General features: G+C 38.2%; 2 protein-coding genes across 2 annotated transcripts; one reads left to right on the top strand and one right to left on the bottom strand.

Annotated features, from left to right (window-relative positions):
• Positions 1-1,830: 1,830 nt before the first annotated feature.
• Positions 1,831-7,472, bottom strand: LOC110046900 (chymotrypsin-like elastase family member 3B). The gene is made up of 7 exons (XM_020752618.2): positions 7,301-7,472; positions 5,771-5,980; positions 4,955-5,191; positions 4,091-4,306; positions 3,395-3,745; positions 2,467-2,592; positions 1,831-2,005 (listed from the first exon to the last, which is right to left on the bottom strand). The coding sequence occupies exons 1-6, from the start codon at positions 7,362-7,364 to the stop codon at positions 2,468-2,470; spliced, it is 1,203 nt and encodes a 400-aa protein (XP_020608277.2). The 5' UTR covers positions 7,365-7,472; the 3' UTR covers positions 1,831-2,005; position 2,467.
• A 5,861-nt stretch (positions 7,473-13,333) lies between these two features.
• Positions 13,334-16,928, top strand: LOC110046927 (chymotrypsinogen B-like). The gene is made up of 3 exons (XM_089278242.1): positions 13,334-13,388; positions 15,792-16,001; positions 16,555-16,928. The coding sequence occupies exons 1-3, from the start codon at positions 13,334-13,336 to the stop codon at positions 16,926-16,928; spliced, it is 639 nt and encodes a 212-aa protein (XP_089134368.1).
• The last annotated feature ends 547 nt before the right edge of the window (positions 16,929-17,475 follow it).

Below are 17,475 nucleotides of genomic sequence, written 5' to 3'. Positions count from 1 at the left end.
AAGAAAAACAACCTCGCGCTCAACACGAATATTTCACTTGACTCGCTTCGCCATTCCAACACCTTTGCCAAAACTTATCGTAAATTCAGGATACGGATTTACAGGCTTATGAAAGGCAACCTTGACACAATCTTTGACTTAAATTGAGTTCAAAGGATATAGTATCCAATGGAATTCTTAAAATGCCGAGATGTCCGTTGAAAAGGGCCAGAGAAGCGAAAAAAAAATCCCGACGTAGCAACCACCGCGGCAAAACATCCCGACTCACGTAGTCAGATTTCACGCTACGGCTGGATGCAACCGACGTACATGCGCAGTGTCTCATTTTGGTGGAAATTTACTTCCGGCAGCCGTATCAGAGCCAGCCGTAGCGATTTGCTTAAACTCCCTATTAGCTTTTAGAAAACGGCGGTGTCAACAAAGAAGCAACAATCAAATGCACTTAATGCTTAGGAGTTATTCCTTACCTTAGTGAGTTTTTCCCGACGGGAAACCACGGCAGTTTTAGCAAAACACAGAGCGAAAGTACCGAGCCATGTCGCACGTGACAATAACGTAACACAGCCTTGGCCGGGAGATAGCGGGGGTGGAGGGGGGGGGGGGGGGAAGGGGAGGTAGGGGTAGGGGGAGAGCGGCAATGGACGCGCGGTGCGATTATACGGGCGAGTCACCTTGAAACTGTCTGTATATGTAAAGATATTGAAGCAATGAAGCACCTCACTACAGAAAGGAACATGTGCCTCACAAATTTGCACACTCGTTGTCCAAACTGAACACTTGGTCATTATTGTTATTATTGTTATTATTTATTTATTTTTTATTCTTAAAAAACACGTTCAGTAAAATAAGTCATAGAGTAAAGTAGATACCAGCTAAAAAGACCATTACAGCACATTGAGGACTACAATAGATAAAGAAAAAAATGCTAAGCGTTACTGATATAGAAATTTTGAAAACATGGGAACATTGACACAAGGTGTTTTATTGCACATTGAGAAATGGTCTGTGGCAAACGTTCTGGGACAAAATCTTTTCATTTAGGGCATTTCCACTTAGGGTATTTCCATTTTCATATAGGGCATTTCCATTTGTCGTTTCGATGTATTTTTTTATTTTCTCTGGTGGGTATCTACGATTCATTCGAACTTCAGGAACGATTTTCTGCTGTCGCCCGTCTTACCAACTCGCATGAAGAATGCTGGCAGTGTGTTTTCCTTTTTGGAAATTTAGCAGGGATCATAAGTCGAGACGCTTTAGTCTAAAAGGGATTGGGTTGAGATTTTGCATTGGCGATCGCCAATGTATAAACACTCGCCAATTAGAGACCGTATAAATTTAATAACAGAAAAAAAAAAACCGGTTGCCAGTAGTCTAACTCGGAGGCAACTTGTCGTTCATAAAGATTTCGCGAGTGAAATATCATAAACAAAAGTACTTCTACAAAATTAAAGAATAATTTCTATTAAAAAACTGGAAGTAAAAAGTGCACCTAGACGTGTTTCTTAGATAGCTGGTCGGATCTGCTCTTCAAATTTACAGAGAGCAACCACATTGTAGATAACGTGAGTACGCGTTGTTAACTCGTCATTTCGAAAGTGAGAGTGGGGCACAAATGACAGATTCGTCGTCAGTACACACTGAGCCATCAAAAGCCTTTCTTTGCCAAATTCTAATGTCATCAAACTTTGGATGAGTTATTTATACCATTCTGTCTGTTAGGTTGAATTCGACAGATTTATTTAATTAAAGCAATGAATTCGATAACGTTACATGGATCGCAGGTTAGGATTTAAGTGAATAGAGGCGGGCCAGTAAATATAGGTAGACCCATTGATTTTCCCTGCTCATTATTTTATTGACATATTATTTCACAGCTCAGTTAAAATGCACAAACAAATAGACAAACCGGAAACATGGCAGAAACAAAGTTTTTGCATGTTTCCTTTCTTCATTTACAGAGGAAATACAAACAGCAAGTTTCTGAAAAGAGACAGCTCCTTCCTTTCTATGGTAGTAAGAAAAATAAAACATTGTAAGCATATTGGGAACTCGCGCTCGAACCAAGGATAAAGACGCCTCGACCCAAACCAGCCCGAACTCTCGGTTTTAATCCGGTTTCTGTACGAATGAACTAACAGTTTTGCTGGGGAATGCCGGCTTTCCACCAAGGTTTGCTCCATATATTTACCCGTTTGAGCTCCCAGGTGGAGAGAGGCACTGACCAGTCAGCGCTCAAACTCGCATGGCTTCATCCGGGGACCTAATTAAGCACTAAATATTAAGGAACCGCATACCCCAAACTTGAGTGGAAGTTAATTGCTGTAAGTACAGGACAAGAAGCCTTGGCCCTTAGTTTCGCTCGAAGTAAAAGTTGTACTAACCAATTTAAGTCAAACTAAAATCACACAAATCAAGACAACAGATTGACAGCAAATATCTAAGATAAATATACCATCCTACACTTACTTTAGCAAGCATTGCAGGTCTTTTTGCAATAGAACGTTTTCAGCATGTTGCGGAAGTAGGGGTTTTCACACAGATTGTAACCATTCCAGGTACCGCAAAAATCATGAGTGTCGACACATCCCTGGGCTTAAGAATCAAAGGTAAAGTAAGATGTTAATTTAATGAGTAGGTGTAATTTATTACAGCATTCGTCTTGACCCACTTAACTGAGTTTAGCCTGGTTTCTAATGCTCGATGCTATGGTTGCTATTACCACGATTGCTACAAAATGGCGGCAATGATCGTCGGCATAATAAATGACACTGATCGCTGAGAAAGACCTCAGTTCCATCTCGAGGATTGTTCCAATTATATGGAAAATATCCTTCAGGGATTGTTGTGATCGTTTTGATGTAAAACATATCAGAAGCAGCGCGTCGTTCTTTTCCCCAGGTTTTCTAGGGCACTTTTTCATTCAGTTGCAATCGTGGCGAGCATATGGAAACTGTCGTCATAAAAATTCGTCGATTGCTAATTTGATGTATTTATTATTTATTTATTTATTTATTTTCTGGAGCGATCAAAGTATCCGTAACGGTGACAATATGGAAACCGCCCTTAATTAAATTGACACAAGCGACGTAGTTCGTACAGAAACTGCGAGGCAAAATATCTGGCTCTCATTTGGAAATATTAAATTAGAAATTTCGGGTCATTACTTAATGCCTCTCTCATGTATAACATAATCATGTAGGCTTATAAGCCATAGCCCTAACCAAAGGGCGTTGTGGTAAATAGATTCTTGAAATTATCAATTCCACAGAACGGGTTTTTGCTTTTAAGAATTCCTATATTATGGTTTGAAGTGGGATGCCTTGAAACACTTAGGCGTATACATGTATTGCAATGGGCCGATACGAAAAGTCGCCGGTTGGTTTTATAGACTTACGTGGCTGTAACGGTTGTGACGTCATCTTGCATTTTATCCAATCAATGTAGCTGTTGGTCCGTACGAAGACAGAGTAAGTCGGCCCTCCGTTGCAGTAATGGTCTCCCCAGCTGACTGTACCACGTAGAGTCCAGCGTCCTGTCTCGTCCTGGCAAACAAGAGGCCCACCACTGTCTCCATGACAACCGCTAAGTTTACTGTCTCCACCATAACCTGCGCATACCATCATCGTATCCACCACTTCTCCGAGAGCTTTGTTAGCTTGTGCGCAAGTCTTGTAGTCAACGATGGGCATCTTAGCTTGATTAAGAATTTGGGACTTTTGTCCCCCGAAAGAAGAACTGCCCCAACCTCGGATTAATAAGTTTTGAATTAGTTTTGTATGATAGTAAAAGTATCTTTGATTCTCCCTTGCAACCGGTTATAAACAATGGTAAAACCATGAAACCTCGATCTAGGCATTAAAATTATTATACATGTTAAAGAAGCGACTCCCTCCCGGCGTACCCCTCTCGAAGAAATGCTAAATGATAGCAGACCACCGTTTACTTTTAATCAGATTTATCTACATGAACTACTCGCTGTGTTCATTCTTACTCCAGAACTGAGGGAGGGGGAGCGGTGAGCCCAAAAGAAAGGCATCTTTCGTATACAGTCGCCCTAGTCAATAACTCTTCCCACTTCGTTCTTATTTACCTGTTATATAACACATTGTTCCAGGGGTCACTCGATCCGTCTTTTTTCCACTTGGCATACAAGCCAAACCAACTCTTGCATTAAGCATAGCCGGTCGGGAGAGCTTTATTAAAGCGATGTCGTTGCCATATCCATCTGTCATAGCTCTTCTGTTGATGTGGATCTCAGAGACACTGATGGTCTGTACTTGGTCAGATACTGAGCGGTCGTGGACTCCTAGAGCGGTAAAAAAAAAAAAAAGTTGTGGAATGAGCTGGTTGCCATTTGAACTGCGATATGCATGTAGTGTATCGGAAGCGTTGGTATATTTTAAAAAACACCTTCCCTTTTCCTTTTGTTGTTTTGTACTGTGCTTTTTTTCTTCTTTTTTTTTTTTCTGTTGTATTTTATTATCTCGGTAAGATTAATTTGTAATCGCCGTTCTGTTCAGTATAGTAATTAAGGGGTGGTGAATGGTAAATGCGAGACTTTGCGAGAAGGCGAGACTAGCGTTTTTCTTTGCAAGCCCGCGATATTTATGACTTATTCAATTGCGGGACCGAGACTTCAAAGTGTTTTAAATGCGAGCGCGAGACGTTCAGGTTCTAAGATGTTCAGATGTCATTTAAGCTCACATAAAAACGAAATAAACAAATCAATCCTTCACTACTTTCTTAGCCTTTCATAACCTGCATGTAATTTCAGGTTCTGTTTAGTGCTCTGATATTTTGTTTGTTACTTGTACTTTACTGGAATGGCAAAAAAAAAAAAAAAGGCTCAAACAGTTTGAGCTGCTCTTCTTCTATTCATAACCTATTGTGTAAAAAGAGCTAAAAGAACATCTAAACAAACCAAGGTAAGTAATAAACTGAAATATACTCTCACCGAGTCGGATCTTGTATGACTGCGGAAAAGGCATACCGAAAACGCAGTGGGCGGCTGTTACTACATACTGAGGTGTAATCAATGTTCCACCACATTTGAAATGAAACGCTCCAGAAGCTTCCTTTTTTATTTGAAGCTCTGCCTGCCACGGCCACGAGTGTGGAATGGCTGCTTCACCTCCGACGATCCGGGACATGTGACGTGCACCACAAGGCAGATTTCCAAAAGATGGCGAATCTGTGCGAAATGGAAATGTTTGAATTGAAGCGATTTGTTATGTAGTAAAGGCCTTGTAAGTGACAAACTTGAGACGTACATGTAAATCACTTATTCACTTATCATAAGGTAGATTGCCCTTAACTTTCTCTAGGAGATGAGGTGACTTGTTTATTATGATATAAAATGGCGTCCCATGAAGTGATAACATCCGTCATCTTGGATTTCACGATTTTCACGAGTAAGTAGATTACGCCAATTTCTGATATTCTAATTTAAAAGGGTATTTTAGCGAGACAGCTACTAACAGTTTCATCATCGTAGGATTAATAATATCTTAAAAATTGCGAAGAAACCACGTATGCTTGAAACTAAAATTTTTTTGTTGGTTAATTTAAGGACATTACGGTCTCTCATTAATTCTGGCAAACTGGCTATTTGCTAGCACCAATAAATATTTGACCCTAGTCATCCACCTAAAATCTTGATGAATCAGTTGAACAAAAACAACGACAATAAAAAGGGATGAACATCCTTTTGCTGTTGTCGTTGTTGTTCAACATTACTTTAGGAAATATCATTTAGTATGCAATGTGGTACCTCTTACTCCTCCCAGGATCTCACACTTTGTGTTTTCTGGATAGTCACACACTATTTTATCGTCGTTAAACATCAGTCCTTCTGCGCAAGGTATTTCATGAGCAATGCCTCCAGAACACGCAATGTATCCAAAACATGTATCTGGATTGCTGTAGTTTCCATCATCCTTCTCGTTGCAAAATCCTTCATCTATACACGTGCCTACAGACACTAAACGAAAATAAAATAATGATCAAAGTTACATAATTGTCAATGAAGTAATTAATACGTAAACCCGAACCACGCACAATACTTACATAATATACATAATATTCTAGAGAAATTTAGAAAACATGATCGTCAGCTACACGTATAGGTGATGATACATCTCTACAGTTCTCAACTCCCGGAGTGATTTATGACAGCTAGTAGTACATATGATTCAAGTTTCTTCATAATGCTTTTAAAAGATAACAAGAATAACAAGAACAAAGGAAAAAAAAAAAAAAGAAAAAAGAAAGAAACACCCAACAAGAGGCTTAACAAACGCTGTCGCTGTATACGATGTTGCGCTTGAGGACTATATCCAGGAAGATGCTGATTTTTTTTGTTTATTTTTTGGAGATTGTTTGCTTGCGTTGGCTCCTTCTTAGCTTGTGAACAACCGTCATAACAAATGCAAGAACCAGTCGGTATGGTTTAAATACCGCTTACCCCTTTACTCCTTGCAAAAACTACAGTATATCAAGCTTATCACAGGAAAAGAAATGTTCTTATCAGAAAATAAATTACGAAAAGTTGGATAAAAAAATTCAACCGAAATTGCTTCTCTCTTATATATGTACCGTTTAGGTTTTCAATTGCATTGTTTACCCAGTATAATGGAGGTAACATCAAGTAATTCGATAGGCATCTTCTCAGTAATATTTGTGCTTAATAGGCAGACGTTTCTGCTGAAACGTACTTTATATTTGAAACCTTTGGTTTGAAGTAAGGTAATTATAACAGCATAGACTAAATACCGTTACGGAATATATTACGTTAATTAACTTCACCAACAGGGGTCAGCTGTAATGTATGTAACCTTAATGTTCATCCTCAGTGACTCTTACGATTTAATGTGAAACGAGACGTTATGATACGTTTTCATCACTTTTGGGAAACGTATACTACAATTTAATTTCCCTGATTCTTAGTTCTGTACTCTTCGCATTAAATCGAATATATCAAAACATTCTCTGTTATTAAATGGGACACCAGCATATAATCGGCGATAAAGTGGTTGTTCTTTTTTTTTTTTTTTTTTTTAGAAAGAACAGTTCTTTTCAATTGAAATACAATTTGAGAAATCCCGTAATAAATTATATCACTGTGTTACCAGAAAAGAAATAAAGATAATCGGTGCCTTTGTCAGTTACAGTTAATCGGATCATCAATAAATGACTTCTGCCTTCATTCGACTTCATCTACCGAGATGCGAAAACATGATAGAAAAATACTTCAGCGGCAGGAAAAAACATAAAAGGAAGATGGAAAAAGATTTGTACTAACCTCCAAAGTGGTTCAAAGAGATATAAGCACCCAAAATCAGCTGCAAAATTGTTGACAGGGACATGCTTGTTTCTAATCCTCTAAAGGCTGCCCGAGTTCACTTCTTATGATGCCGCTTCAAACAACGGCGTCGCTTTAAAAAACAGGTTTTGTTATGACATGGATCGTTTGTTTTTTTGACGATAATGATTGACAGATAAAGTAATTAGAAGTACTCGGAGATTGACTGATCAGTCCGTCAAGAAGTCAAGACTCTATGAAAGACACGAAACCTGAGCAGTTTCGTTCACTTAAATCTTCTTTTTCTCTTTATTTCCTCTGGTAGCTGTATTTCATCATAAGCAATGTAAAACCAAGTATTAAACACATGTATATAATTCTTTTTCCTGTAAGACAATTTTGTATTTGGATTTCAACTGCAACCAATTTTCTTCGAATGAAAGACGTACGAGTCATCCAAAGTCAATATGTGCTGAACCTTCATTGTGCGATATGAAATATGTCTACTTTCCAGTGATTAAATGAGGCGGTTATATTTTGACAAGTATGACCTAAAATCAATTAACGACGCTTGTTTGGTATTATCTGAAAGAAAGAATAATATCTTAACGAAAGAGCTCAAAAATATTTGGTTTTGTTATGAATGCATGACACCGCTTGACGCCCAGCATGCTTTTGTAAAAGCTTAATTTTGAATTTAAGGAACAAGTATTAACAGTCACCGTTTTGCAAGGTAAAAAGCGGTCACCATCGTATCATTAAGGGCTTTCAACGCTATTAATTTCTTCAAATAGTGCGCAGAAGTCTGAACAACTAAACCAGCTTAAGTACACTTTTGAGAGAACGTGATGCTACTCGTAGATCGATTGAAAGAGCCATCTAATGACAACAAACCAAAATGAGCTGAACAGTTGATTGCGCACGAACATTTCCCACAGCCATTGGATGGCCTCAATTTATTTTGGACTTAATCTTAATTAGTTTTTACTACCATGGCTAAACGTTTCTTTTTTTTTTTGTCGTTGTCGTTGTTGTTTTATGTTTTGTTTTGTTTTGTTGTTGTTGTTTAAACGACAACGCAATCGCAATCTGGGACATTGCTTTTATATATAAATGAAGAGTTTTGATCTTAATCTTAAATAGTAGTTACAGATTACGTAAGTTCATTATAAAATCAATATTCTACGCTTTATTTCTGAGGTTTACCTGAATCCAAACCTAAGAGAAGAAGGTAAAGCTGCAGAAAAGCTGTTAAGTTCAATATGGCCTTATCGTTAAAACATGTTCCAATTTGACAAGAAGAATCAAGCGGGCATACATTGCGTCAACAAACATTGAAAAGAGCAACGTTTTGTTTATATATGAAAATTGAAAATGAACTTATCAGAAAGCGTTCTCTTTTACCTACTTCACCGATCTGAAAGTATAGCAAATGTAGTTTGAACCGTATGCGAAATCCAGTGGACGAATTGAATTTCTGTCTTTTTTGACAAAAACTAATAACAAAATAGTGGGTCGTAAATTCGGAAAAATGACACACATTAGCTGTAACAATACTGAGCTCGAAACATAACCGGCTAGCAATGAAAACAAACAGGGTTTCGACGGGGTTAACCGTCAAATAAGAAGTCAAAAATACCATGGGCCGTCAAAAAATCGAAATTATAACCGTTAACTGTCAAAACGCTATTTTTTAACATGGTGACCTCCAATTGAGAGCCTCAACAAAATAGACCCCAGCGTGGCATATTATGGTGGGAAAATTTGACTGAATTGACTTACTTCTCTCGGGTGCACTTCCTCTACAAGACTGAGTTCTTACAAAATAATAAAAAGTAAAAGCGGCGCTTCGATAACGTGCACTGTTATTGTTGTTGTTGTTGTTGTTGTTGTTTCATTTCAGAGGCCTTTGACTTTAGATAAGAAAGTTCATTGTAATCACAAAACTGACAAGAAGCAATGAAATATAATGTTGCAAATGGGAGAAATGTAGCCATTTCCGACGTTGAAATATATCAACTTGAAATTTAGAACATGTTCTTCTCATTAGCATGCGGACAAATGATACGTATCTATGCCACCAGTGACAAAAAAATCAAAAAAAAAAAAAAAAAATTAATTAACTAAAAAAGACCAAAAACTGGTAATAATAAAAACAAGAATACATATTGCCAAGGCGAAGAGCTCTTTTTTTCTTGGCAAAATCTCTTGGCGCTTCTGTGAAATTGCATTTTCAATGTATTTATCATAAATTACTGTGATACGAATGCGGGTTTAAAGATAGATATACTTGTGATACGCAAAATTTTTTATGTTTCGTGCCAGTGTGAAACTGCATTATTACTTTATCTGCCATAAATTGCTGTGATTCGGAAGAATCAAATAAACACGCCGATATTGTGGAGAACAAAAATCATACAGCGAAAGGAGTAGAGTAACATAGCAATTAATAATGAAAGAGATCTCTGGCATCAGCGTTGTGCGGGCTCGTTGCATGTTTTCTTACACTTTATTTAAGGAGAGCGGACACGGCAGTGATCACAGAATAATATGTGCATTATTTTTAACATTATTTTCACACTGAACGTATTTAACGTCTTATTCGAAATTTTCTTGAAAATTAAAAGTAAAGATAAGGTCATGTGTGTACAGTTGCAGCTGTAGCTGTGTTCAAAATACTGCAATGTGTAATTAGTGTTCTCCCAAAGTACAGTACGAAATTCAATCGAGAAAGACATTAAACAACTTAAAGTAAAACTTAAGGGATAGAACACGATGAAAGCAACTCTACCGCTACTATTTCTGACTAAAATGTTCAAAAGAATTGTAAAAATGAATTTGAAAATGAACTTTTCCAAATTAACCCTACGAAAAAGTGTACGAAAATTTGAAACCAACCCGAAATCGACGATAATGACCATAAGGAAACAAGTAAACGGCTCCCTAAGTAGCTAGATGTGAATGATGACTGCAAAACTTTTAAGTAATGCTCGAATGTATACTTCGGCATTCTCCTGGTATTTGCAGACACACCTAACATGTACGAGAGAGAGTAAATCTTATAGAGAGAAAGAGGAGAAAGTCCGAGAACTTTCCACGGTTAAACTATGATTCAAAGATAATAATTTGAAAACGCCGGCTTTTCGTGTTCGTGTGGACGGAAAACATTTCGAGAACGGGACTTTTCGAGAATGATGGTGTCAGGATAATCATGTGATTTCCTTGACAGAAATGACCGATGATTGTTGCGTTTTAAAATTCCTCCGGCGAAGTGTGGACGGAAAATATCTGAAGCGTTTCCAGAGTGAAACCTCCGTTTTCAAATTCCTCCGGTGTAATATGGAAGGAGCCTTTGAATAACTTTGTCTTGCAAGATTTTCTATCTTTCTTTCTTGTTCGATCGAGAAGGTTGGATATTAGCCTAGCTTGCTCTTTTGTGATTATACAGCTGCTTCGACAAAGGTTGTCCCACAAAACGTAAGCATAAGCATACGCTAGGTTCACGATGTTTCAGCAAGAAGGAAAGGGAAGCATGAATACACGTATTTGCGGTGTTTCCTTCTATGACGCTGAAACCTTGCAGCTTCAATCAAGAAACCTCAAACCACCATTACCCATAGTACTTTTCGACATTGTCGCGTACGCTTATAAGCTTTTGTGGGACAACCTTTCTCAAAACAGCTGTATAAGGCCCTTGCTGACTCTTTGGTCAATAAATACTCAAATATTCAGTCATGCATATTGGTGGGCTTAATCAATAACCCATATTTATAGCATGTACAGCGTTGGTCCCTCGCGCAGTGTTCGAAACGAATACCTCCCGCAGTACAAATAAGCAGTTAGTGAGAACAAAATAAATTAGTCGACAACGCTTTTTATGATGAACAAAACTCAGCCATTTACTTCCCTACTCTCCAAATAATAACCAGTTTAATTTCCTTCAATGGATTCCAAACTGTAAACCCATAGTTAACCCCAGCTGTGGGCTCGCTAAAGTAACTAATCAATCAAGCATGCTCTACCCCAAGAATTCATTTGGCCACTCGACAAGTCAAATTTGTTCTCGAGTTCCGTATCTTGACCAACATTTAGTATCATTTTTTTTGGGGGGGGGGGGGGGGGGAGGGAGGAGGGGGAGGAGGGTATGCCTGGACTACTCATCAATACCGCTATGCCATGACACTGTTAAAATCATTTCGAAGTGAAATGTATATAAACAACAAAATAAAGAAACTGTGAACAAACATGTAAAAGTCAACCGCTTTAGGGATCGATTCTTTTTCTTTCTGCTAGCTTCAGAAAAAACGAAGGAAGCTATCGTGAGATCACGTTCGCAATGTGCTCTTTGATTTGATGTATGCATAATTTCGGAGACAAAGTGAAAAGCGTTATTGATTTAGCTAAGTCCCATTTTGAAACATATTTCATGATTGCAAGTTTACATAACCTGAAGTGAGCGCAAATATGATTGAGTGAGAAGAAAACGAAAGATTGTCTGAAACCAAGCGAAAAAAGTGTTGTACAGTGACAAAACCCATAGAGGAATCTGAAACAATGGTCCTCGAGGTATAATACGCTTTAAACATCTACTGACAATGTTTTGTAGACATAGCGGCACAAATGTTTATATCAATTCAGTGACGCGGCACCTTTCAAGACTACGATCATGTTCTCTAAGAGTATGGCTGAGAGTGGATTATCTAAGGGAACGTTAAACAGGCAGCAATACCCTTGAAGTATTTTCCTGGTACATTAAATGGAAGAAAAAGATTTTCTAAAAAAGATAAAATGCACCGACTAAAATCTCTTTTTGTACTATCCACTTTCTTCGGTTAAACATGTCTCACTTGTAAATTACATTTAAACAGGCGCAAGGCTCTAATTACTAGCGGAAAGGAACTTGATGAAGTGAAACTGAATACAATATTTCAAAACTTGCTCGGAAAAAATATATTTCCCTTGTGTTTTCATAACTTCATTATGATTCAGTCTCGATAACGAAGAAATGTTTGTGCAGATGAACTACATTGATCGGTATAGTGGAGTGAATTAAGTACGGTTCTTTGTTTTTTGTTTTTGCTCGCTTCTTCATTTTTTCACGAAACCTGATACCGGAATTTTGATAGTGCGAACAGGACTTTGATTCGTCTATGATGTTTTGTTAATCTATGTGTTGTTATCTCTTTAGAAGTGGTTTTTCATTAACATTATTGCAAAATACTAACTTGACATTTGAACGATTAAACGATTTTTAAAACTGGCCTTTCGCATTTGAGTGTGAAATATCTCGAAGGAAGAAAAACTGAAAGCAGCTTCCTAATGGACTGGCTATCAAAACAAACAACATAAACAACATTTTCTTCCCATTGCGTCCATTTATTCACTTCATTTCTGGAAAGGCAATGCTTAAAGACATTAAAGAAACAGTGGTGGTATCTGGGTTGGCCAAATTAAGTGAGACCTTACCTTAACGATGGCGCGGCTCCACGTGATTTGATTTTGTTTGTCATCGACCGCTTTGTATTTATATTTCTTTAAAGTTCCCTGAAGTATAATACACGCGACATCAGTGAAGCTTCTTAATAAATAATGTTGGCATAGTTGAGTTATTTTATTTTGTTTTATTTATTTATTTATTTTTTATCCTGAATAATCTTACATTTACTTTTTAAAGAACAAAGCAAAATATAATATGAAAAAGCAAAACGAGCTCTTCACAAATATTTTTTGACCAAGGGTACTTATCACAAGAGCGCGAGTCGTGTGATACATTGCAATCAGTATTTAAATCATACTAACATTGTCAACACTCACTGAGATCGGTTTTTGACTGGTGAAAGTATAAAGAACATCACGTCAACGTAAAAATTTTTCGAATGAAACCAGCTGTGGGACATAAAGAGATTTCTGCATGTGAAAAAAGAAAAGAAAAGAAAGGCCGATATTCACTATCTGTCAGCTGAACAAAAATTGTTTGTTATAAGTATAGCGGTCTGTTATCTCGAGTACATTTCCTTCCTCGGATAGAGTATCATGCTGTCTCTGATTATTGCTGGGGCAGTTACCTGCATTCCAGGCCTTACTGAAGGTACGAGTCGTTTTGATAGGAACTTCTTCTGGTTTTATTCTGCCTCATGTTAAGTTAATATAAATAGTGTATATTAACGTTGCCATTTTAAGTGAATAAGGAGGTTGAACGTTTTTTAGCATTTAAAAAAAAATCTTTCCGCACCACTTATAATCATTCTTATTTCATCTATTTCTAATGTTAAGGCCAGAAGCGTGTCAAAAATGATAATATATAATGTGTATAATAATATGGGATTTTTAAAAATCGCACTATTCACACTTACACGACAAGGCAAAGGAACGACATTCACCTACCGAACCCTGAGTTAACGCTAGGGAAAAACACATTTAGATTTTCAGGCGCGGTTCTTTTTATTGATTTACCCACATCGGCAAAAGAAGCCAGGTCGCTTTCCATATTTAAGAAATCTCTTAGTTTTCATTTTAGACATTAGTTTTCTATCAATATAATACTTAGATATACTTTGATTGTTCTCTTCTGTTCCATTGATCTAGAAAAATTGTATTTCATTGATATGTAATTTCCTTTTTATTCAATTTTTAAACTCCTTGTACATAACTCTGCGGTAATTTTTAAAATCTGGATTTTTTATCGTGTAGTCTTAATTTTTACGCAGGGCCCCTGTTGATACCAGCCTATGGCTGATGGCGCTACCCTGCCTGAATAACAATGACCTGACTTGACATGACTTGATTTAACCGCTGTCCATCTTCAGTGATTTGTTACGTACGGATAGTTGACTGCAATATGATTACATTGTATAGGGTGTCGTAATCGTCCGGCCGGTGCCCGTGTAGTTGGTGGCGTAGATGCCCAGGCTCACTCATGGCCGTGGCAGATTTCTCTCCGGGTAAATGGTCGACACATTTGTGGAGGATCCCTTAATATATAGATTTAGGCCAGCCTAAAAGTGTAGCTCCTGGGCCGGGTTGTTCAAAGCCCGATTAAGCTAATCCAGAAAAAGGTAGAATTTTGATTTGAGTTTTGTAACTTTGCGGTGAGGTTTCTGTATAATGTTTGGCCTTCTGTTTTGAGTTTTAATAATCACCATATACACAAAACAAAACAGCAAAAAAAAAAACATTTGTATAGAAGAAAAAGTTATAATTCTATTGACTTTTAATCCTGGGTTAGCGTAAACCGGTTTCCGAACAATCCTGCCCTGTTTCCAACAAGCTAACCCAATATGAGCCCGCGATCCAATCGATAGCCAGCACTTGGTCAGCGGTCAATTTAAAAAAAAACACGTGACCTCGAGGAGCTACCTTGTTTTAACAGGTGTCAATTGATCATAACATGGATGTCCAATACCAAGGAAGTACACGGTAAACCAAGGCTGCATGTCTCTGTCAACCTATTATTTGGAGTATGGCCGCCATGTTGGGCAACTCCGCCGTCGCCGTCGTCGTCGTCGTGCGTACGCGCCCACGAGCAATACCGCTAGCCATGATAACCATGAGAAAATCAACTCATGGGTTTCTTTTTCTTTCCTATATGAGTATGGGGCTCCGCTTAACGGCCCTTCGGGCCGCCGGAGCTCCGCTATTAAGCCTGACTGGGTAGTAACCGCTGCCCACTGCGTAGCTCGGAACAAAAATCCGAGTGGTTACACAGTAGTTGTGGGTAAGTTATTAAGAATCGCGAGTACAAAAAATATATCGCTTCCAAAGGCAAATGGTCGAAGATTAGTGCTTTCTATGCTGTGTCAACTAAGATCTTTTTAATGTCAATGGGTAATTTACACGTAGCCTGAAGCCAAGTGTCACATGGGCTGTTGGTAAAGGCCTGGTAGCGTGTTAATAAGCTATCGTTTTGTAAGAGAGCTAGTAACAAGAACTTGCTTCGACTGTGGAGTGGAGCTTAAAATATTTTCCCACAGCGTATTAAACGAACCATTTTTTTTTTATCCAGTATTTCATTTCAATTAATATTCTATCAAGGAAAGTGAGATGGGTGGATTACAGATAGGAACAAGTGGATTAAGACGTTGGGCGATGAGGCACCATATATATAAGAAACAACGCAGCCTGTTATATAACACATGTTACATAAAAAAAAGGAGGAGGTTGCCAGAATAAGAGAGCTCTCAGATAATAAAGTATACCACGGTATTACATTATTAATAGTATTTTTTTTTTAATTTATTTTTTACTGTATTACTAAGTAAACAAAAACATGGTTTGTCAATTACACCTCCAGTAATGTGCAAAGTATGGTATTTCCGAAACAGATTTTAAGTACATTTTAAGAACATATACAGGCTGATTTCTCACTAAGCAATCAGTAAATAACAACATGATCCGTCTTAACCCCGAAATCATAAATTCTTATGTATGGTGTTTACTGCATTGCATTATTTCTGTATTTAACCTAATTCTATGAATTTTTCTTGAATCACAGACGCCAGCATCAGAACTGGCTCCACCGCTGTGCAACAGACTCTTAATCTGAAGCAGCTCTTCTCTCAGGAGAGTTTCTCAATGAATCATCTCAAGAGCGACATTGCTCTTCTGCAGTTGGATCGTCCTGCTCAACGTGAAAAGGTGAACTTGGTTTGCTTGCCCCCAAAAGGAAGCAGAGTGGCAGCTGGAACTAGATGCTTTATAACAGGTATTTTCTCTAACAAGGCGCGTGCTGACGTGATTGTTTACATCATTTGACAAAAAATTGGCGTTCAAAGACTGCAAAATTTCTAGGTAGCGAAAACGCTAATGAGCTCATACATTCTTTGTAGCATGTTGAGTTTCTAAACCCGCGTCGCACAAAAAGTATTCAATACATCGGGCTTAGTTTCCTTGGGACAGTTAATCGTGCTGTGTCCTTTCAATACTCAGAACTTATGTTTTGGTAGCTCTATTCAGATACTATATCGCTTATGCTAATGAAGCAAATATTGTAAACAAACATTCTCCTATACTGTCTGTAGTGTTTGTAAGGTACATTTCGGTGCATCATACATAATATACTTAATCGCGCAATGTAAGTTGGGAAGTTGATTATTAAAACAGCATGGCGGACTTCTAGATTGGATTCGTGTGTCGTATCCGTTCATTGCAATAATCCAGTTCCATCGGTTGTGGAACGTGACACCGTCTTTGGAGTGAAGTGAGTCCAGCAAGAAGGTAACGTGTGTTCTGTCATTCTTAACAATTCAACTCGCCAGGATGGGTCAGGCTTATTGGAGGAGGCCCTGCCGCAAATAAACTACAACAAGCAGAACTTCTTGTCTTGGCACACAACCAATGCAGTCGTATAAACGGCCAATTGATTCCTGTCGAAGAAGCTAGTATGGTTTGTGCAGGAAGTGGAATTGCAAACCAAGCAGGTGGTTGCCAAGGAGACAGCGGTGGTCCATTCGTCTGCGAGGAGAATGGGAAATGGGTGTTACGTGGGCCTGTCAGCTGGGGAAATGCAATGTGCAAGACCAACTATTATACTGTCTTTGCAGCTTCATTGACTGGATCAATCAGAAAATGTCTGGCAGTAGCGGTGGTAGTGGTGGTAGTGGTGGCAGTGGTAAGGTTATTTTTACTTTAGCATACATATATGTTAAGCAGCAATTACCGGTATATTTTGATTTTTATTGCATACATTGTTCTTGACGACTTTTGTTGGATTCTTTTGGAGAAATAATTGGCCTCGATTATTTGAGCTCAGTTCATTCAAATCAGCGGAACATTTACAGCATAATCCCAAATGCATCCAAGTTCAGAGGCGAACTTCTCGCTTCTGGGAAAAAAAAAAATATATTCGACGCGAGACCATTTTTTTTTAAAGATCATGCTCCAATAAGGACTATCTCATTATAACCTGCATGTTTCCATGCAAGCACGGTGAAATTTAGAAATGTGAGTTGTTAGAGGTAGTAGCATGTATCATAACATGGTAATGAGTGCGTGCGACGTGTGTTCACGAGATGCGAGGACTAACGAACGGACGAATGAGTGCTGTGAACGAGAGTTGTTCGAATCTTCGACAACGAGTCAGTGAAATCTTACAAGAGATCCAACCATGAAGTAATTTGTTCGTTATATAAGAGTGTGAGCGCAATAGAAAAAAAAAGGGGGGGGGGGGGAGGGTGCGT

The sequence above is a fragment of the Orbicella faveolata genome, unplaced genomic scaffold (assembly GCF_042242905.1).
Source record: "Orbicella faveolata isolate gen_17 unplaced genomic scaffold, um_ofav_v1 contig_12, whole genome shotgun sequence".
Classification (NCBI taxonomy): Eukaryota; Metazoa; Cnidaria; class Anthozoa; order Scleractinia; family Merulinidae; genus Orbicella; species Orbicella faveolata.
Note: the sequence above shows the minus strand (reverse complement) of the source record. Positions and strands in the feature narration are given on the sequence as shown.

Coding starts and splice junctions, on each gene's coding strand:
- LOC110046900 (XM_020752618.2), bottom strand. CDS start 7,364: ATGTCCCTGTCAACAATTTTGCAGCTGATTTTGGGTGCTTATATCTCT. Junction 5,192..5,770: donor GATCCTGGGAGGAGTAAGAG/GTACCACATTGC, acceptor CATTTCGCACAG/ATTCGCCATCTTTTGGAAAT. Junction 4,307..4,954: donor GTCATACAAGATCCGACTCG/GTGAGAGTATAT, acceptor TTACCGCTCTAG/GAGTCCACGACCGCTCAGTA.
- LOC110046927 (XM_089278242.1), top strand. CDS start 13,334: ATGCTGTCTCTGATTATTGCTGGGGCAGTTACCTGCATTCCAGGCCTT. Junction 13,389..15,791: donor CATTCCAGGCCTTACTGAAG/GTACGAGTCGTT, acceptor CTTGAATCACAG/ACGCCAGCATCAGAACTGGC. Junction 16,002..16,554: donor AACTAGATGCTTTATAACAG/GTATTTTCTCTA, acceptor TCAACTCGCCAG/GATGGGTCAGGCTTATTGGA.